We start from the raw sequence: 21,973 nt of genomic DNA, 5'->3' as shown, positions 1-21,973 counted from the left end.
CAGAGGGGGAAAAATTCCTTCCTGACTCCAAAATGGCAATCGGACTAGTCCCTGGATCAACTTGTACTATGAGCTATTTCCCATAACCCTGTATTCCCTTACTTGCTAAAAAGCCATCCAACCCCTTCTTAAAGCTATCTAATGTATCAGCCTGTACAACTGATTCAGGGAGAGAATTCCACATCTTCACAGCTCTCACTGTAAAAAACCCCTTCCGAATATTTAGGCGGAACCTCTTTTCTTCTAATCGGAATGGGTGACCTTGTGTCAGCTGGAAAGACCTACTGGTAAATAAAGCATTAGAGAGATTATTATATGATCCCCTTATATATTTATACATAGTTATCATATCTCCCCTTAAGCGCCTCTTCTCCAGCGTGAACATCCCCAATTTGGCCAGTCTTTACTCATAGCTAAGATTTTCCCTTTACCAGCTTAGTTGCCCTTCTCTGTCCCCTCTCTAATACAATAATGTCCTGTTTGAGTGATGGAGACCAAAACTGTAGGGCATATTCTAGATGGGGCCTTACCAGTGCTCTATACAGTGGGACCCCCTCCTCCCGTGACTCTCTGCCCCATTTAATACAAGTCAAGACCTTATTTGCCCTTGATGCTGCTGACTGGCATTGCTTGCTACAGACAAGTTTATTATCTACAAGGACTCCAAGCTCCGTCTCCATTATGGATTTGCCTAGTGCAGTCCCATTAAGGGTATAAGTGGATATTGTTACATCCCAGGTGCAGGACTTTACATTTATCAACATTGAATCTCATTTGCCACTTAGCTGCCCAGATTGCCAGTTAGTCAAGATCCTGTTGCAAGTGCCACATCCTGGATGGAATTAATTGGGCTGATAGTTTTGTCTCATCTGCAAACACTGATACATTACTTACAATCCCCTCCCCCAAGTCATTAATGAACAAGTTAAATAAAAGTGGCCCCAATACTGAGCCCTGGGGGACCCCACTAAGAACCTTACTCCAAGTAGAGAATGTCCCATTAACAACCACCCTCTGTACCCGATCCTGTAGACAGTTTCCTATCCATGTGCAAACGACTTCATTAAGCCCAACAGACCTTAGTTTAGAAAGCAGTCGTTTGTGGGGCACAGTATCAAACGCTTTGGCAAAATCCAAATAGATCACATCTACTGCCCCCCCACTATCCAGAATCTTACTTACCACATCATAAAATGCAATCAAATTAGTCTGACATGACCTATCCTTCATAAAGCCATGCTGATTGCTGCTCATAATGCCATTCACTAGGACAACATTTTGAATGTGATCCCTTAACAAGCCTTCAAATAATTTGCCCACCACAGATGTCAGACTTACTGGCCTATAATTGCCAGGCTGAGATCGTAATCCCTTTTTAAATATTGGAATAACATCAGCTTTTCTCCAATCCATAGGCACCATACCAGATGAAAGTGAATATGAGAAAATCAGAAATAAGGGCTGGTCTAAAACTGAACTAAGTTCTCTTAGAACCCGGGGGTGTATGCCATCAGGCCCTCGAGCCTTGTTTACATTAATTTGTATTAAAGCTTTTTGAATCATATCCTGAGTCAGCCACTGACTAGATTGAGCTGAACCATTCGTGCATTTATTAAGTGAGCCTGTGAACCCAGACTCCTCTATTGTATACACAGCGTGCCTTAAAGAATTATATATCAACCATATTGGTCCGTAATAACTTGGTTTAATGAGAAGTTCATATTTTTCCTGATTAGAATTGATACCCCCCATGCAGAAGTGGAGAAGGTAGCATGATAGGACCATCCCACCCAGGGTCTTTAAGAGAGAGAATTTTCTGCCCTGTAAGATGTGTTTCTTGCAGTTGGAGGATGGAAGGTGTGTGTTTTTGAGATAGTTATGCATCAGACTATGCTTAAATTTAAGTTAAGTCCCCTGATATTCCACAAAATTATATTATACATATACATGTTTGAAGGGGTATTCCTGAGAGAACAATATGGGCACCATTGGTTGCTGTACAGTTTTAACCCGACACATTGATTTACAGTAGAAAACAAAAAAATAAACAACATTTTAACATTACCCAAATTCCCTCCCTACCCCCCCCCCGAACTTGGGTGGGTCTAAAGGTGGCCATACACGGATAGATCCGCTCGTTTGGTGATGTCGCCAAACGAGCGGATCTCCCTCCGATATGCCCACCTTGAGGTGGGCAATATCGGGCTGATCCGATCGTGGGCCCTAGGGCCCAACGATCGGATCCTAGCGCTCGCAAACGGGCGGTCGGATCGCGGTACCGCATCAACGAACAGATGCGGCCGCGATCCGACGGGATTTTTAACCCCATCCGATCGAGATCTGGCCGACTTTCGGCCAGATCTCGATCGGGGAAGCCCGTCGGGGACCCCCATACACGGGCCAATAAGCTGCCGACACAGTCTGTCGGCAGCTTTTATCGGCCCGTGTATGGCCACCTTAATACTCTTCACTGTAGACCTTAAGAACATAAAACCTATCTCAAATTGAAGTTACCTGGGAATTCAGGGGGGTTTCACCAGAAAATCTGACTTTTTTGGGGTTTTTGCCAAAAAAAAAGAATCTGAATTATAAGGGACTCCACATGTAAAGTTATTACTCACCACGAGAAGGAAGTGGCCCAGGTGCACCATCCTGAGCCCTCAGTCCAGGGAGCGGACCAACCGAAAAACCTTTTGGAGCAGGCACTCAGTGAAGGGAAACTTCCACCAGGCAAATAGTTCAAAGTGAAGAGTTTATTGTGTCCACAGGCTGTGGGCTATTTGCCTTCACTGAGTGCCTGCTCCAAAAGGTTTTTTCCTTTTTGGCAAAAACTCAAAAAAATGAGCAATTTGGGAAAAAGGCCCAAATAATTTGAGCAATTAGGGTTTTCGCTCAATTTTATTGTTTTTCTGAAATCCAATGAAATCGAGTTATTGTATTAATAAGCTAAAATTGGGCATGGGAGTTTGGTCATGGTTTTTTTTAATTAAAATATGAGATAAGTGTGAGCCAGCGCAGGGATAGAGAGGACTGGCCTATTTACCCTCCATTTGTTTTATATCATATATATATGTTTATACAGGCCATTATAGAGATCCAGCCAATACCAAAAATACCAAAAAAAATAATTATTATTTATTATTATAAATTTTTCTGGTTGTGAAATAAAGCAATTTGCAGATCCTTACAGTCGCCCTACACCCACCTTTGTTCCTCATCTCACCCTCTTGTGTTTAAACCAAACAATTCATTGTTCAAATATCACAATAGGCAACTCAAGAAACAAGAAAAAGTGATTTATTTCTATTTATTTACTGTGCCGGAGCTGCGGATCATTGAATGAAATCCCTGAATACTTTCCAGTCTTTTGTGCCAAACACTACTTGTAGGAAATGGAACAAAATCAGATGAAGTAAAAGCAATATATTTGTTTATTGGAAGGGAAACGACTTACACAGGATGGGTCTTTGCTAAGAGGAAGAGGAAGGGGAGAACTACACCTCTCTCGCTGTTCTGGAGACATAAAATAAATAAACTAGAGGACACAGCAGGTTCTTGCAAACACACATAACAACAGGGTTAATACTCACAGATCCAATAGAGGCAGTATGGAAATAGGAGCAGTCACAGGCAGAGTCAGCAATTGTAACACACTGTGGAGATGGCCGGGTAGATTAAATGGATCTGGGAGAGGAATAAAACCTGTATAACCCTATTGATGACCCTTCTAGCAAGTCTTCTGCTCCACTCATGGTGATTACCTGATGGCATGGGACAAACTGGAATCACTGTGTAGTTGTATATGGAGAGACTGCATATCTGATGTGCAGTGTCTCCATGCAATGGGATCCAGGACTGCACCTATAGGTGGCCCCACTAGGAACAAGGGTCGGACTGGGCTGGTGGTATACGGGGGAAAATCCGGTGCACCCTGGCTCTCGTGGGCCCTGTTGGCCCAGACCTGATTGCTGACCTTGCTGCCCCTGATCACCCTCTCTGGCCTCAGTTGCAGCAAAAGAGGCTGAATGGGGGTGCAGCTGCTGTGGGGGTCCACAGGGTGCTTTGTAACAGGGACAGGGGACCCTAAGACAGTAGCCCCGGTGGGCCCTGGGACCCCCAGTCCGACCCTGCTAGGAACAATAATAACACACACATACTGTCTTTGTATAACAGTAAAGGGGAAGCTAATAATAATGCTATAAAAATGGTAATAAGGGCCTCACTAACTAACTTCATCAGGGTAAGTAATCTGACTAATCCAGGCTGGATTTCTTGCCAGGGTGCCCAGAGACCAACATCATCCATTGCCCCCTCCCAGGATCATACGAAAAAGTACCCTTTAGTTTTATAAAGGGGACAAAGACCTGCAGAAAGAATCAATTCCTGTGCAAATGTAAGTTGTGGCTGTTACACTTTATTTGTGCCACCCTAGGCCTTTGTGGACTTGCCACAAATCTGGGCCTGTGACTAATTTAAGTGTAAAGTCCTTTAACTCAGTCCCAAAAACACAGTCTCTCAAATCTTTGAGCACTAATTTAATATATTGTCACTTTAAACGTGAATACTCCCTCCAAAGTCTCTTTACACTGAACCTACAGGCGAGTCCAGTACTTACAGACATGCAGTTGTGACTACTAACCCCAAATTGCAGTGAATTGCCGCAGGCGTCAAAATGCGTGTTTCGCAAATTTCCCGCCATTTTGTGAATTTCGCAGGAAATTCCCTAATTTTTCAGCGTATCGAAACAGGAGACATTCACCCATCACTACTGCTGACTCTATGTTCCCCAGTGACCATCACCAAAATGGAACTGACTACAAAGGGGGTTATTGTACAGACCCTCAGAGTACTAAACCTTAGTGACAAGTGCATCTGTCCTGTTTCACCCAAATCATTTGCTACATTTTTTGTTGTGATGCTTTTGTCTCACAAAGTTTTCTGGTCAATGGGTGTTTTTTGTGGCACCTTGTTTGTGCTTTGTGACCACCAATAAATCCCAACAGCAAAATCCCACACGTGTTTCACTCAGTTTTCTGCTACACACTTGCCTTATGTTGTTAGAGGAATCCTATCCATTAGGCTACAACTAGTTAAAGGGGTCGTTCACCTTCAATGTCCAAATCTTATTAAACCACTAAAAATGCTCTCATTGTGTTGGAAAACCCATTTGACATCAAAAAAAGTAAAAAGGTCATTGTAAAAGCTAATTTCTATACTATTTAAATCTGTCCTTCTCCTGTCTCTCTGATCAGTTTTCTGAAGGATGGGAGTGGCCTGTTTTACACCTGCACTTCCTATATGATTACATCATCACTCTCAGGCTTTGCCCTTACTTGCTTCTTATTGGACATTGATACTGCCCTCCCCTTGTAATTCATTGGTTGCTTGTGCACTTGTAAGCAGTCACATAAATTCAAAGGCCATTGGTTCATTTCTCCCTCGCATTGGCTGCTATTTTATGTGCATTACTTGTGTGTCTCACATAGGTAAAAAGAGCAGCATATCCCAAATGTAACACATTTTTACTATGCAAATAATCATATACATTAATGGACATGTAAACTCTATAAACCAGGGGTCCTTTTTTTTTTTTTTTCGACGACCACGGTGGGATGGGGTCGGCAGCAAATTTGTAGTGCCGGGGTCCAATTTTGGGGCGCCAGCGTCCAATTTGCCGTGCCTCGTTTTTGCGCACTGGGCTTCGGTGGCCCAGTGTGGGAGTGTCCGTGGCCCGGCGGTTGGGGGCCCCTGCTATAAACCATGTCTTTAAATTGGGCACATATTTCCCACACAAAATTCATCATTGTCTCTGTATTTTCCCCTCCATTATCAGCACTGTAGTGTTTCCTGAATACAAGATCTGCTTCAACCAGGCGGCCATTTTCTATCAGTTACATCATCATTTATATTTGTATATCCAGCCTGATGTCCTTGCTCACAAGTTTTGTAAAGTAACTTTATTAGCAAGTATTTGTAATCCCACTCACTCCTACATGTAATCCCACTCCTACATGTAATCCCACACACATATGCATAATCCCACTCATACATGTAACCCAACTCACTCATATGATTAATCCCACTCATACATGTAATCCCACACACACATATGCATAATCCTACTCACGCATATACTTAATCCCACTCATACATGTAACCCCATTCACATGCATAATCCCACTCTCTCATATGCTTAATCTCACTCATACATGTAATTCCACTACTACATTTAACCCCACTCACTCATACATGCAAATCTGGTCAATAATGTTGCTAGTACGTTCTTGCCAGATAGAGCCCTGCCAGCATATACAGAGTTAAAATACAGGGCTCAATTGAGAACTACAGATGCAGGTAGTCCGGTATTGTTTGGGGGAAGCAGGTCTTTGCACTTTGGAGTTCAGAGATTTGCTGCAAGTTTTAGTGCAGAGAATGATGCAAATGTAAAACACAGAAGTGATGAACCATGTTTTCTGCATGTACAGTATATAATACTCCTGCAATGGATCTACTGTAAATGCACCAGACTAGAGCAGGGGAGGAAGAATGAGACTGGGGGTGTAGTATCTCTCATTACACAGTAACCTTGGGCTATAGTTGTACAAGACCAGTATATATAATGGGTGAAGTACATGAGGGCACATTTTATCCTGTCACAGGGGAATCAAACAGCAGGTGAATCAGATACATGTGGATGTGCTTATTGGGGTTTTTCAGTCTGATTTACTTACAAGACCCTTTTCTCCTTGCCCGCAGGCTACACAGCAGGTTGGAGGTTATAGTAGAATAACTTTAGATAATTAAATCCAGTGAGTTCAGCCAGTGCAGCACAGGGAGAAACACTCACAACTCTGTAAAATGGCCCCCGTAGTGACTAGGGATGCGCCGAATCCAGGAATCCTTCTGCCAGGCCGAACCAAATTTGCATATGCAAATTAGGGGCGGGGAGGGAAATTGTGTGACTTTTTGTCACAAAACAAGGAAGTAAAAAATGTTTTCCCCTTCCCACCCCTAATTTGCATATGCAAATTAGTATTCGGTTCTGTATTCGGGGGAATCTTTCATGAAGGATTCGGGGTTTGGCTGAATCCAAAATGGTGGGTTGGGTACATCCCTAGTAGTGACACGGCCCATGTAAGCGCCAAACACAGAATGTTGCAGCTCATTCAGATCTTACATGCGTCTGTGTCAGTTTGGGAAAGAAATGCAGCTTGTGGCATCTTAATCAAACACTCAAACCTGCACATCAAATGCACAAAATAATAACCCTGTGTATGAGCCCTAGGAGTGAATGTTCTCTAATTAGTCAATCTGATAAGTCATACATTTGGTTTGCTATATATTATAGTATCGCCCAAACACACAGAGATCTGTTGCCTGTGGTAAATCTATCCTGTTACTGGTGACAAGTCTGCCCAAAATACTTCCACTTGCCTAAAATCCATTATACAGAAATCCCAATGAATCCCAGGAACTTTACCTTCTTTTTCTCATATTAAACTGGATCACCACTATGATGTTTTGGCAAGGAGAAAGCATTTTCATGAGATTTCTTGCCCATAGTAAACATGAACTACAGGTATGGGATGCATAATCCAGAAACCCATTATACAGAAAGATCTGAATCACAGAAAGACTGTCTCCCACAGACTCCTTTCTATCCAAATGTAATAAAACAGGAGCTTGTACTTGGGTTTATTTAATGTTTACTTCATTTTCTAGTCGATTTAAGGTATAAAGATCCAAATTCTGGAATGATCTGCTATCTGAAAAACCCCAGGTCCTGAGCACTCTGGATAAAAGGTCCCACACCTGAACCACAACAAATCTCCGTGTGTGCCAGTACTGATATGTAATATGTAATAATACGCTACTTTGCAAAACCATAAACAAATGCCTGTAGCTGGTATTGTGGGTCGTTTGTGTATAAATGAGATTAAAGAGCAATTTTATTAAAAGGAAAAATATATCACAGGCTATGGGGAGTGATTTCTTAGAGAAAACGGGTGAGTGTAAGTACTAGCAGCATTGTGTGTATATAAGTGGGATTGTCTGGTACAAGTAAAGGGAGTTCCCCTGGGACAATCATTGATACACACGGGACATTATCTGTCTATTAAATCTGACAAACACACAATTCACTATTGTCCAACAGGCAGTTCTTCTGCTATTGCCTTTTAATATTATTACTTTATATCCTCATATTTGCACAATTATCAGAAATCACTTACTGTATGTGAAAAATACCACAGCAAAGTCCTTTCCAATTCTCTAATGAAACAAATATCTATATTTTCCTTCAGTGACACAGGTACACAGGAGTTGGGGGTTAATAATAAATCCCAGGGCTGTCGGGTGTAATAATTATAGAGTCATTAATAAAAGAAATCCTCTCACTTCAGCAAATGCTGCTACAATGTAATGTGTGTGACACAGAGTTGTGTGTTGGAAAGTTAAAGTGCAGAGTGAGTGTAGAATACAGACACAATAAGATCACTCAGCTGAGGGGATGTGCTTGTATTGCTCATTTATTGCTCATTTATTGGTACATTTCAGTATCATGTGAAAGACACACTCCATAACAAGATGAACTCACCCTCTCAACACTTATTCCCCTGTACAAGATGGAGTCTGACCACTTACAACTGACCCCCCAAACAGTGAGAAATGTCAGCTGAGCCCTGTCTGATAGTGACTGATCTCTCCCTCCTCATGAGACTATTCACCAGCCCTCCCCAAGTACTAACATGACATTTTCTCCTCACAAACCCCATTATAACACAGTCACACACACACACACACACACACACACACACACACAGTCACACACAGACACACACACGAGTTCTCCCTCCTCACACGTCCCCACAAGTGACAGACCTTCCAGCCAGCACTGACTTTCCCTTCCCTCACACACAGACACTCCATGACCCCCTCCTCCTCCTCCTCCATGTGGATCAGTCACAGATCACTTGTCCCTTCACACAGCAGCTCCTCCTCCCTCCTCCGACCCCACACAAGCCTGTGCCCCCCACACCCTCCTCTTCCCCCTGTGAATATGACACCCTGTCCTCCCAACACACACACACAACTAAACATTCATTCCCTTCACATAAGAGACGTCTCTGTACAGACACACTGTCACACCCAGTCTCACCAGAAGACTCCTCCTCTCCTCACACACTGGCCCCGCCCTACAGTGTGTATGCAAATGAACCACACTGACTAGGGATGAGAAGCAGACTGACAGGAGAATCAGCCAATCACAGTTAAGCTTCAGAAACTGCTGCATGTGTGCACTTCCTGCTTCTGCCAGGAGTGTCTGTGATGTAAAATAAGGAAGTACAACAGTCACTGTAGCGTTTTTGGGGGTCGGCGACCCCCCAACAGGGGGCCCATGAAGAAAGAACCCCACCTGCAAAGGGATCCATCTGAGGTGAATATCTCATCAACTGCACATGTTTTGTTAAACAATTATATGGCAAAGCTTGTTATTTTTACATGAACTTTTACATTTTTGAAAGTTATATGAAGGTGAACAACCCCTTTAAAGAATGAAGAATGAAGATCCAAATTATGGAAAGATTCATTATTCAGAAAACACCAGGTTTCGATCATTCTGGATAACATACCTGTAAGATTCATCTGCACTAGTTACACAATATACAAACTGTATAAATGAGCAGAAGAAAAACACACAATAGTTACACTATATGTTCCTGCACCTTTAATATTGATCACTGAGTATTTAGCTACAGGATTTTAGCTGCAGTGTAACTTAGTTAGTAGACACTTTATGTCCCACATAACCTTCTACTCTGAGTTGTAGGATCAGACTGGCCTGTGGGGAATCAGGTAAAACCCTGGTGGGCTCTGGGGCTGAGACTTTTCTCCTTTATTGAGGGCCAGAAAAATCGTGGGTAGAACAGTAAGTTTAGTTCCGTTACATATTATCAGGAGTTCCCTCTAAGCTACACACTTATGTACACACTCGTACACACACTCACACACACTCACACTCACTCACACACACACTCACACACTCGTACACACTCACACACTCACACACACACTCACACTCACACACATACACACACACTCTCATACACTTTGGGGCCAGTGGACACAACAAACAGTGGTGAATACAAAGAATGTTGTGGGGGTGGGTCCCTGAGCTCAGGTAACTGCTAAAGAAGATATTGGGGGCAACTACAAGGGCTAAAGGAATGGGGGGCATGGGTTGGTACAGAATATAGTGCTCCACATTCCATTTGATGCAATTTAAAGGGGTGAACCTTTATCATTATTAATAATTGTATTAATTCATATGATTATTAATACAAATATACTGGATCAATAATTAAACCTTTTGCTATACTGATTGTGAGCAATAACTTACACACACACAAGTAAAGGTAAAAACATTTCTATCTTCGTATGATGGTAATTACAAGAATATCCAATTCAGCACAATCAGGGAGCTCCACAACCTTTGGTGCAGGACCCTCAGGTTCCCAATAATCAAGCGATGATCCAAAATTCCTGGAACTATTTCAGGAGTCCGAGGTGAAGCTCCTCATCCAAAAATGAAGGTGTTCTTTATACTCAACAGCTAAAGAGACCTTTAACTCTGAATGTTGATCTAGACAATATTGTTCTATAGATCTTCAGCCCAAAATACTGTCCTGTACAATTCTAACTGATCAGCAAGAACTTTGTATTTCTTTCACCAAGACTCCATTTGTTACTCTGAGTCCTGTCTGTTTATTTCTTCTTATGGATATTTGCTGGGTAACCAAACCTGTGTTTACTATGGACTGTTTAGCAGCAATACATGTAGAGCAAGGACACCTTCTTATCTTTACAATAACTCTCTAACATCTGCTGAATTTACTTCACTGACTAAAGCTATAGAAGACTCAAATCAGAAATATAGATTGTAAATAAGAAAATTAAACTAGAAAATATCCACCGTGCTACAACGGGAACTATAGTGAAAATGAAAATGTAATACAAGTTTCCTCATACTGAAATAAGAAACTTTCTAAATACAATCAATTAAATATTCTAAATAATGTTTCTGAAATAATCAAGTTTATATTCACTATTCCTCTCTCAGCATCTGTTTCTCTTCATTCTGTCTTCATGCAGCAGTTGGGTGTCAGATATTCACTGACAGTTAGATCCAATATATCTTATAGGGGGGCTTCTTTTCTAGCAGATAAATTAGAGGTCACTCAAATAACTGATTCCAGTACAAACAAAATCTAACAAAATAACTGCCTTTTGCACAAATTCTGCATGTAGAGAGACATGATGTCTGGTGAGTTTAATAGAGTGACCTCTAATACATCTTCTAGGCAAAAGGAGCCCCCCTATAAGATATATTGGATCTAACTGTCAGTGAATATCTGACACCCAACTGCTGCATGAAGAGAGAATGAAGAGAAACAGATACTGAGAGGGATAGTGAAGATAAATGTAATTATTTCAGAAAATCTCTATCTCGATGGGGAAAACTGAAATCTGGACAATTTTCTTCTCTCCTCACTTACAAGGAGTTATTTACAAAAACTCTAAATTTTCAGGTTAGAGTTTTAACGGGGGAGAAAAAATTTGAGGAAAAACTTGACTTTTCCAATTTGTTATACCCTGAAGTTGTTAAAAGTCCAAATCCAAAAATACTCTCAAATAATCTCAAACCTGTCGAGGTCATGTAGAAGTCAATGGCAGATGTCCCTTTTATAATTTTGAGGATATTGTGCACTGGGTTTTGTACAAATCTGAAAATTCGTACGATTCAAATTCTCATACAATTTTATTGAGTTGTTTGCCTTACCAAACTTTTCTCTTTTTTTTTTTGGATGGAAGTTTGGTCAATTTTGTTTTAATAAAATAATCACAACATTTTGAGTTTTAGTAAATAACCCAGTGAATGTTGCCCATAAGTTTTCACATAACAGTATAAAATAAAATGTTCTCATTGATTAGAATGTGACTCTATGTGTGGCCCTTAATTCTTTCTTTAGATTTAATTCCTCTATAAAGGTTTGGATTTGGCTTGTGCTGAACACTCACGACTCCACGAAATCCAAGTCCTGCAAAAAGTGCTAAAATGTGGTCACATCCAGACCAGGATTTGGTGCTTCCCTAGTTACAGCAATGTATATAAATCAGTAAATCAAATAGCTAAGGATCCATACTGTACAATGAATTAAATGATGTAGGCAATACAGATACATATACACATAAATGCAATAATGTAATACAGAAGCAGAAGGGACTTATCCCCCAGAATGGGAATGGGTTTCCTGATGTGGGCAGTTCCCTAACTAATGATTCTTACACAGGAATTATAACCCCACACACAGAATGCAGCATGAAGGGGCTCAGTGAAGGTGACAGTGAAGGTGTGTAAGTGTCTGATTGGCTCACTCAGCTCATAAAAGGACAGACATCCGGCCTCATAGTCCAATGAGATCCTGATTCTCCTGCAGGAAGGGACGTGGGGTAACTCTGTCCATTTATTGTCATGTATCACTAAATATTTATTATTATTGTACAAACACCAGGACTTGTTATTATCCCCAATACAGGACTGAACCCCTTTCCTCCCTATACTGGGATAGGCCACCCCTACCCTCCACTCCCCTGATTCACTGACCTCCACTTCCCAGTAATGTCGCCCTGAGGGGAAACTCCTGCTGCTTAAAGTCTGAGCAAAATATTGAAATCTCTCTGGGGATTGTGGGTAATGTAGTTTTGTTAGTGAGTAGGAAGCAGATTTCCTGTCCCCTGATACAGATACATCATTCCCAGCCGTGTTTATATCCAGTAACAGGTCTGTAGCCTTCTGCCCATGGATCCTTCCCATTACCCCAGTCACAATGGCAGCTAAGCCTGTGAGTAATGTCTCTGAGATCAGATCCACATCCAGATCCCCTACAGCAGGGACCTTTATATCATGTCTCTCTCTGCCCCCCTCATTATCTGCAGCTCCATGTGATTCCCGTTCCTGTAGGACAGTGAGTGGATCTGCCATGTTGCACAGCTCCTCAATGTGACGGATCTTCCTGGACAGCTCGTCCTTCTTTATTTCCAGCTGCTCCATCAGATCAGTGAGTGTGAGTGAGAGCTTCTCTTTGTGGCTGGAGATGTCACTCAGGAGTCGCTTCTCTAGGGCTTCCAGCTGTTCCCTGATGTCTCTAAACAGGGCAGTGACTCTCTCTGTCTCACCGGCTGCTTTTTCTGCCACTTCTCTCCTGCGCTCCTGCAGTCTCTGGGCTTCTCTCTCAGTCTTCTCTCTCTCTGGCCTCAGCTTCTCCAGAACTTTCCTCAGTTTCTCTTTCTTCTTCTCAGAGGCCTCACTCAGCAGCTCCACCTTGTGGCCTCTGTGCTCTCCAAAGGCAACACATGAGCCACAGACACAGACACCATCCTTATAGCAGTAATACTCCAGGATCTTGTTGTGTGAGGAGCATTTTGAGTCTCTAGAGGTCCCAGTCCCATCCTGCTGTGGGTCAGTAGAAAGGAATTGCTCTGCTATGTTCCTCAGCCTCAGGTTCCTTATCAGTTCAGGGCACTTTCTATATGTCCTTCTACATTCAGGACAGGAGGGATCTTCCTCTATACTCTTCTGCCAGTCCCATGTTCTCTCAATACAGATGAGACAGAAGTTATGGCCACACAACAGGGTTACAGGGTCGGTATAAATCTCCCGGCACACGGAGCAGGTCAGTTCCTCTCTCAGATCAGCAGCCGCCATTGCTGGAACCTGGAAGGAGAAGAAATGAAAGTGAAAGGGGGACTTGTCTTATATTAAATCCCCAATGGAGCGACTCCTTAGCTCTAGTCTTTAATCTCTATAAAAGGGGTGGTTCACCTTTTCTCACTGCTACACAGTGTATGAATCAATTCTGTTATACAAAGTCTGTGTAACTATGTGGCTCAATATGCTGAACTTTCTGTAATAGCTGCAGTTCACAAAGAGGAATCCAAGTAAGATTTCGGGGGGGGGGAGGATTTCTCCTCTCTGCAGAGTCACATGGAAATATGCTGATCATCAGCAAGACTTTTCCCTTACTATTCACTTTTTGGCTAGCAGGAGAAACCGTTTCATTGGCTCTACCATTTACTTCAGATTTGTTGTGATAATAAACTTTATTGCAGCTGCATCATGTTCATCTGAGCGTTTCATGTTGGATTTAATGAGACAGACCTGGTCAGCAGCTTCACAAGGTCCCACTGCTAGTTTGCATCACAAGCATTGTTATCCTTCAATTGCTCTAATAAACTCGCTTTTATTTTATATTTTCATACCTCCCAACATTTTGGAAATAGAAAGAGGGAGAAAAAGATTTGCCATGCAGCAAAACACTTTTTGACCACACCTATTGTTGTGGCCACACCCCCTAATTACCATGTTCATTTTACAAAATTTGGCAGGTTATGGAAGTTTCAAGACATTCTGTGGTTTTTATGTGTTATTACAGTTTTTGCTAATGAAGGTGAATTGTCCTTTCAGCTGCAAGTCACAGTTTCCCCAAGAGACCTGCTTATCTTAAATTATTACGATTATTTCTTTGCTTATCCTAAATTGGTAAAATTCTGGCCAAAATAAGTTAGAAACATTGTATGTAACTGCAGGGACAGTTGGGAGGTATGTATCTTATAGTCAAACATTGCATTAGCTCTTCTGTTAGAAAATTCTCAGGACTTGAAATGGCCGCAGAAAGTGAATATTCTGATACAGAATCTAAAGCCTCGAGAGATGAAATGGTAAGTTTAGAATAATTTGTTTTGAAATAATTTACTTTTTAATGCTCTTTTACTAGGACTTCTACACACCCTTGTTATAATTCTTAGCCTCTACTCCCACAAAAAAGTACTGTGTAAGCTTTCGGCCCGTTGCTATTGCTGTTTAATATTTTAAGTCTTGTATGGGTGAACCTGCATCCTCTGTGCAGACACAGAAGTTATATTGGCTCATGTTACTAAGGCACCTCCAGGAATTGATAGAGGTTGCACTGCTCAAGCAGTATGGCACCTCCTTCCTTTCTTATGAGTCTGCTCTTAACAAGCAGTGTTCCACCTGTCTGGATATTCCTGCTGACAAGCCTGAGCTATCTGGTAAGGTGCCTGTGTTCCTCTGACTTCTTGTCTGAAGGACAAGTCTTCTGTTGTGAGCTGGAGTCCTGTCACGGTCGGCACCCAACACCAGAAGAAACACCAGGCACCCTGGTCTGGGCTCGTGCTTCACCAGTAGTGTGACCCCCTTTGGCCTCGGGAGGAGCCCTCAGCTACTTGGATGCCACCAGGACTTAAATGAGAGGTACAAGGCTAGAGGTTCTGGATAGGCAGAGGGGCACGACAGTAGAGCAAAGTCTTTGGGCAGAAGGTTGTGGTACAAGGCGTTAGGCGAAAGAGTAGTCAGATCAGGCCGGGTCGGGGCAGGCAGAGAATAAACATAGTCAGGCAGGCAAGGGTCAAACCAGGAAGTCAATCAGAGGGTTAAGCAGAATCGGAGTTGGTAAACAGGTCAGGATATGGAGAGTAGAATTGTCAAAAGCCAAGCAGGGGTCACAACAGGAATCAAACAGGTTCAAAACAGAATTAGCAAAATCTCAGGAAGCACCAGGAATAAACTCCTATAACGGGCAATAATTCTAAACCTGAATGTCCCTTCAAACATTTGAATTTTGCACCAATTGCACGCTGATGTCATGACGCCAGTGCGAATGCGCCTTTAAATAGGAAAGATGCGCGGTGTGCATGCCTTAGGAAGAAGGAAGAGGATTGCGTGGTGGGCGTCCCCGCCGAGGGGGCAGCAGGCATCCGTGCCGTCCCCCCACTAGACCACCAGGGTTAGTAACTTTTATTACAAGTCCTCTGTGCAAAATGCAGTATTGGCTCTTGTGACACAAGGTACTTTCAGTACTGACTGGTGAATCTCTCTGCTGAAGCAGTGTGGTACCTGAATCCAGCGAGTATGATTTATCAGTATCCACGGTGTGTTTGAAACATTCATTTCACTGGGAAGTCTGCATGTTAATAAGCTAATTATGTCCCTCAGCTGAAAGCTATCAGGGTTCTAGCTGAAGTTTTCATCCTGCGGACTAGTCATTGCTATCAGGTAAGGTGCAGATACTCCTCAGTTTGCTACTGTTGTTTCTATTGTCCTCTGAGCAGACACACAGAGGTTATATTTGCCTTTTATTACACAGGGTGCTTGCAGGGTTGGCTGGAGGCTTGCATTGCTGAAGCAGTATGGTAGCCCCTTCCTTCCTTACATTGAGTCTGTTCAGTGCTGTAACCTGATGTCATTGGGCCCCACAGCAAATTCATTTTAGGGCCCCTAATATAACCAGAGGTTGTGCTGTTTTACCAATATATATTGATATTGCTCTTTATTTGGGCCTCATGGGGTCCCTATAATTTTTGGGCCCACCTGCAGCCGCAGGGTCTGCTTCCTCTTTAGTTACGCCCCTGAGTCTGGTCCTAAGAAGCAGCCTGACACCAAGGATCTGACTGGATTATTCCTACTGACTAGCGCATATTATCTGGTTGTGTGCCGGTGTTCCTCTGACTTCTTGTATTGATGTCATCTGAGGTCTTAGGTTTGTGAGCCCGAGTTCTCTGTGCAGACACAGTAGGTAAGTGTGATCTTATTACATCTGGTTTTTCCAGGACTGGCTGGGGTTTGTTCTGCTTTAGCAGCATTGTACCCCATTTTTTCCTATGATGTTTTCACACTTAACAGGCAGTGTTCCGATTTATATGGTGTATTTTTGTGTGATGTAGGCTTTCTCTTAGATATTCTATTCCCATCTGGTGGTTTTTGTTGGGAGCTCAGTTGTAGTTATACTACATCTACTGAGTTTTGGTGGCTGTAGGTTTCCCTTCTTTAATTGTTTGTAGATTGAAGGGCACTTACTGTTATGTCTGCTGGCACCTTAACAGGCTTGAAGTCAGCTTGTAGTCTATGACCATTTGTGTGGCTTCAGGCTTCTCGCCAGGGAACTGGGTTTGTGTGGCCTCTGGCTTTCATTGTGGCCCTTGGCTTGGATTAGAGCCCTTGTTTTCATCCATGGCTAATGGGTTTGCTGGCCTTTTTCCATGGCCCTCGGCTCATGGGTCTGCTGGCCTTTTACAAGGGCCCTTGTTCTGCTGGCCTGTTGCATGAGCCTTTGGCTCATGTGGTCTTTTACCCTTGGCACATTTGTTTGGTTGACCTTTTACCAGGTTTATTATTGCTGTGGGCCTGATTCCATGGCCTATAACTTAGGTGCATGCTTGCCTTTTAACAGGGTTCTTGGGCTATTGGCCTCTTTCCATGGCCCTTGGCTAAGGTGGCGGCTAGTTTTTATTATAGTCCTTGGGGGCTTGTGGCTGCCAGCCTTTGGTGTGACCTATGGTGCAGAGGCCACTGGCTAGGCGGTGGCGACTGATAGGCATGGCTACTGTTCTTTGCTGTGGCCCTTGGTGGGCATGTCTGTTTGTCTTGCGGCAATGCTCGGCAGGACAACAGCCATTGGTTTTGTCTTGTCTACAATCCTTGCAGGCATGGTTCTGGTTACACCAGCAGTAGGCAATATTGGCTATTTGGTTGGATCTAACATGGGTTGTCCCATCAGCTGGTGTTTGCTCTGAGTTTCACAGCCCATAGCTAATTTTGTTGCTGATTGGTATTCAGCAGCTGATGTCGGTCATATGTTGTTGGCTTACAGCTAACCTTTGCTTCTGCCTTACATGCATTGTTTTTGGTCTTGTATGCCACTGTTTATTATCAATAAGGCTGGCTTGTGGACCAGGGTTTTGCAAGTTCAACAACTGGTTTATGCTCCATTGTTGCATATGTGGAAATTGACTTTTGTGTCAGGTGCCAGTGCAGTTGGTGACCTTGTCTCTAAGGGTGGCATTCACAATAGCTGGCTTATGTACTATTGCTTGTGTATTAGAGTTCCACTCTGGTGTTTTGCATATACTGCAGCTGATGGGCATCTTGGCCTGCTAGTGTGACAATGGCCTTGCACATCTATGTTAGAATACATAATAGCTGGCTGGTCCACCACTGGTTGCATGTATGGTGGCTGGCTCATTGCCAGTGGATGATCCCATGTGTACTGACATGGAGGGACGTAGAAGAAATAGAGAATTTTACTTACCTACTTGACGTAAATTCCTTTTCTTCTAGTCCCGACATGTCAGTACAGGGTTTCCCATCCCAATTATTATTTTGGTTACTGTACTGCTATGGCAAAAGTATAACTGTGGTGAGGAGGAAGTCATGTGGTCTTATAGGTCATGATTCATTTTGATTGGCTATGTTATAGGTCCTACCTCCAGGTCTGGGAGGGGCAATGCCCATGTGTACTGACATGTCGGGACTAGAAGAAAAGGAATTTACGTCAAGTAGGTAAGTAAAATTCTCTTTTTCCCCCTGCATGTGCAGTTGTTATGGTCTGTCTAAAAAACATAACTGAATCCTTATTTTTGTCATTTACTGATAATCCAAATTGCACACTGCTATTTGCAATAATCAAGGGCTTGTTCACCTTTAAATTAACTGTTAGTATGTTGTAGAGAGGGATATTTTGAGACAATTTGTAATTGGTTTTCATTTTTTATTATTTCTAGTTTTTGACTTATTTAGCTTTTTATTCAGCAGCTCTCCAGTTTGCAATTTCAGCCATCTGGTTGCTAAGGTCCAAATTCCCCTAGCAACCATGCATTGATATGAATAAGAGACTGAAATATGAACAGGAGAGGGTCTGAATAAACATATGTGTTTTAAAAGTAGCAGTAACTATAAATGTGTAGCCTTATAGAGCATTGTTTTTAGTGACTCCCTATTTGAAAGTTGGAAAGTATCAGAATAAAAAGACAAATAATAAAAAAAAGTAATAAATAATTAAGGCCATTTGAAACATTCTGCAACATACTAAATGTTAAAGGTTAACCACCTCTTTAAAGGGGTAGTTCACCTATAAGTGAACTTTTAATATGTTATAGAATGCCCCGTTCCTAGCAACTTTGTAATCAGTCTTCATTATTTATTTTTTATAGTTTTCTAATTATTTGCCTTTCTCTTCAACTTCCCAGCTTTCAAATGGGTGTCGCTGACCCTATCAGCTAAAATACTATGGGGCAAATTCACTAAGCCGTGAAGCGCCGAACGCTAGCGTTAATTCGCTAGCGTTTGGCATTTTCGCTACTGCGCAAATTCACTAACGAACGCTGACGTAGTTTCGCTAGTGTTACTTCGCAACCTTACGCCAGGCGAAGTTTCGCTAGCGACGAAACTATGCAAATTCACTAACTTGCGCAGTGTACTGAACGCTACCTTTTACGCTAGACTTCCTTCGCCACCTCAGACCTGGCGAAGCGCAATAGAGTAGATAGGGATTGTTTAAAAAAAAGTCAATTTTTTTTCTAAGTCCCAAAAAAACGCTGGCATGTTTTCTACATGATGGCTGATAGGCTGAAAAAGATCGAAACATTTTTGGGGCTCCCCTTCCTCCCCCCTACATTTCCTGACTCATGGCAACTTACCTAGACAGTGGGCACATGTGTAGGGCAAAATAAAAATTTTATTTGCTGATTTGAAGGTTTTCTAGGCATTTGTAGTGCAGATACGTGTTCCTCCATTGAAATTTGAATTTCACGCCGTATGCATATTAGTCTTCGCTAGCGCAACTTCGCTTTATATAGCGAAACAACGCTAGCGCAACTTCGCAACCTTACGCTACCCCTGTGCGCAACTTCGGATTTTAGTGAATTTGTGGAGCCCTGGCGAAACTACGCCTGGCGAAGTGCGGCGAAGTTGCGCCTGGCGCAACTTCGCATCTTAGTGAATTTGCCCCTATAGCTCTATGATGTTGCAATTTTATTATTATTATATTATTCAGGGTCCCTCCTATTCATATACCAGTCCCTCATTCAAACCACTTATTGGTTTGTAAGGTAACCAAGAGCCTAGTAACCAGACTGCTGCTGAAATTGCTAACTGAACATAAGGGTCAGGGCACACACAAAGATTCTGGGACATTTAGTCGCCCGCTGATAAATCGCCTCTTCTTTGGGGTGACTAATCTCCCGAACTGCCTCCGTCCAGCTAGAATAAAAATTGCCGGCGGGATGGCACTCTGAGCACTTTGTTTTCCAAAGTTGCCCAAAGTTTCCTCGTGAGGCAACTTCATGGCAGAAACGTTATTAAACCAGAAATTTGGCTTTTCTAGTGCAGAGAGCACAATTCTGCGATGCGACCCCTGTTGTTGATTCTAAGGTAAGAGCAATGGGAAGGGGGGGCGTATTTTGAATGCTGCCTCAGGCGGCGGAGATTAGTCGCCCCAAAGAATCTTCGCATGTGCCCTTACCCTAGTTAAGTTAAAATAACTCAAAGTGAAATAACTCAAAAACCACAAAAAATAATTGCAAATTGCCTCTGAATATCATTGTCTACATCATACTAATACTGTATATACTCGAGTATAAGCCGTCCCGAGTATAAGCCGAGGTACCTAATTTTACCTCTAAAAACTGGGAAAGCTTATTGACTCGAGTATAAGCCTAGGGTGAGAAATGCAGCAGCTTCTGGTAAGTTTCAATCAAAAAATTGAGGGTTTCTGCTCCCATTGGAGGTGCCGGCGTCTCGTTTTTGGATGCCGGCGACCATTCTTGGACGCGGGCGAATATTCTTGGAGACTATTCTTGGACGCCGGTGACTATTCTTGGGCGCCGGTGACTATTCTTAGACACCGGCGACCGTTTTTGCGCTTGACCCGAGTATAAGCCGAGGTAGCGTTTTTCAGCATATTTTGGGGGCTGAAAAACTCAGCTTATACTCGCGTATCTACGGTAGTTGATGTAAAGCTATTTGATCATGTGTAGCTGGAATTCATCTCCCTAATTTGCCTATTCCAATGATATGCAGGTTATGGTCCGAGAGGGACTTTGAGGGTGAAAACTATTCAGGTCATCACTGATTTATATTTAATTTCCTTCTTATTCAAACCACTGCATTGTTCATTAGTGATGGGCGGATCTGTTCTCCAGGTGCAAATGCACGACGAATTTCTGCGTTTCACCATGAAAATTCACTAAAATGTTGGTGTGTCACCAAGAGGACGTTCAGGATCATTTTGGAAACATAGATCAGGAACGTTACGCTGGGATTTAGTAAAGGAACGCATCTCAGTGAACATAAGATGAAGCTAAAAAGAATAAGAGAAACAGAGTGTGAGTCAAACAATTTTGACCCCCGCAACATTGTGATCATGCAGAAAACTGCAGCACATCAAAATTATTCAGACACCCATAGACTTTTTAATGTAAATTGTCGCCGGTGTAAAAAAATTGTGTTTCGCTAATCGCCGTTTCTCAAATTTTACAGGAAATTTGCTACTTTTTCGGCAAAGAGAAACGGGACAAATTAGCCACTATTCATGTTTTAATTTGGACCATGGCATTTATAATAAAAATGTAAGACTCATGACAAACTATTATGGTTACATTGCACACAGCCTGGCTGATTTCAAATAACCAACGATCTGTTTCTCTTATACTTTTTAGCATCATCTTATGTTCACTGAGATGTGTTCCCTTGCTAAATCACAGCTTAACGTTCCTGATTAGTGATGGGTGAATTTGTGCCGTTTGGCCGAAAAATTCGCGAATTTCGCGTAACGGCGAAAAATTTGAGAAACGGCGCCGGTGTCTCGTTTTTGATGCCGGTGCCCGTTTTTGATGCCGGTGCCCGTTTTTTTGACGCCGGCGTCAGTTTTTGACGCCGGTGCCCGTTTTTGACGCCGGCGTCCGTTTTTTCGGAAAATTTTTCTTGTCTCTGCGAATTTTCGCAGGCGTTTCGCAAATTTATTTGCTGGCGGCGAATCGCGCAAATTCGCCACAAATTTGCGCCTGGCGAATAAATTCTCCCATCACTATTCCTGATCTATGTTTCTAAAATGATCCCGAA

General features: G+C 42.5%; 1 protein-coding gene across 1 annotated transcript; it reads right to left on the bottom strand.

Moving 5' to 3' along the window:
- Positions 1-11,858: 11,858 nt before the first annotated feature.
- On the bottom strand, positions 11,859-14,212 carry LOC108699480 (E3 ubiquitin/ISG15 ligase TRIM25). Its single transcript, XM_018231580.2, has one exon. The coding sequence runs from the start codon at positions 13,763-13,765 to the stop codon at positions 12,329-12,331; it is 1,437 nt and encodes a 478-aa protein (XP_018087069.1). The 5' UTR covers positions 13,766-14,212; the 3' UTR covers positions 11,859-12,328.
- Between the last annotated feature and the right edge of the window lie 7,761 nt (positions 14,213-21,973).

Source organism: Xenopus laevis, chromosome 8L (assembly GCF_017654675.1).
Source record: "Xenopus laevis strain J_2021 chromosome 8L, Xenopus_laevis_v10.1, whole genome shotgun sequence".
Lineage (NCBI taxonomy): Eukaryota > Metazoa > Chordata > Amphibia > Anura > Pipidae > Xenopus > Xenopus laevis.
Note: the sequence above shows the minus strand (reverse complement) of the source record. Positions and strands in the feature narration are given on the sequence as shown.

Bases quoted from the DNA above. Each gene is read 5' to 3' on its own strand.
- LOC108699480 (XM_018231580.2), bottom strand. From the start codon at position 13,765: ATGGCGGCTGCTGATCTGAGAGAGGAACTGACCTGCTCCGTGTGCCGG.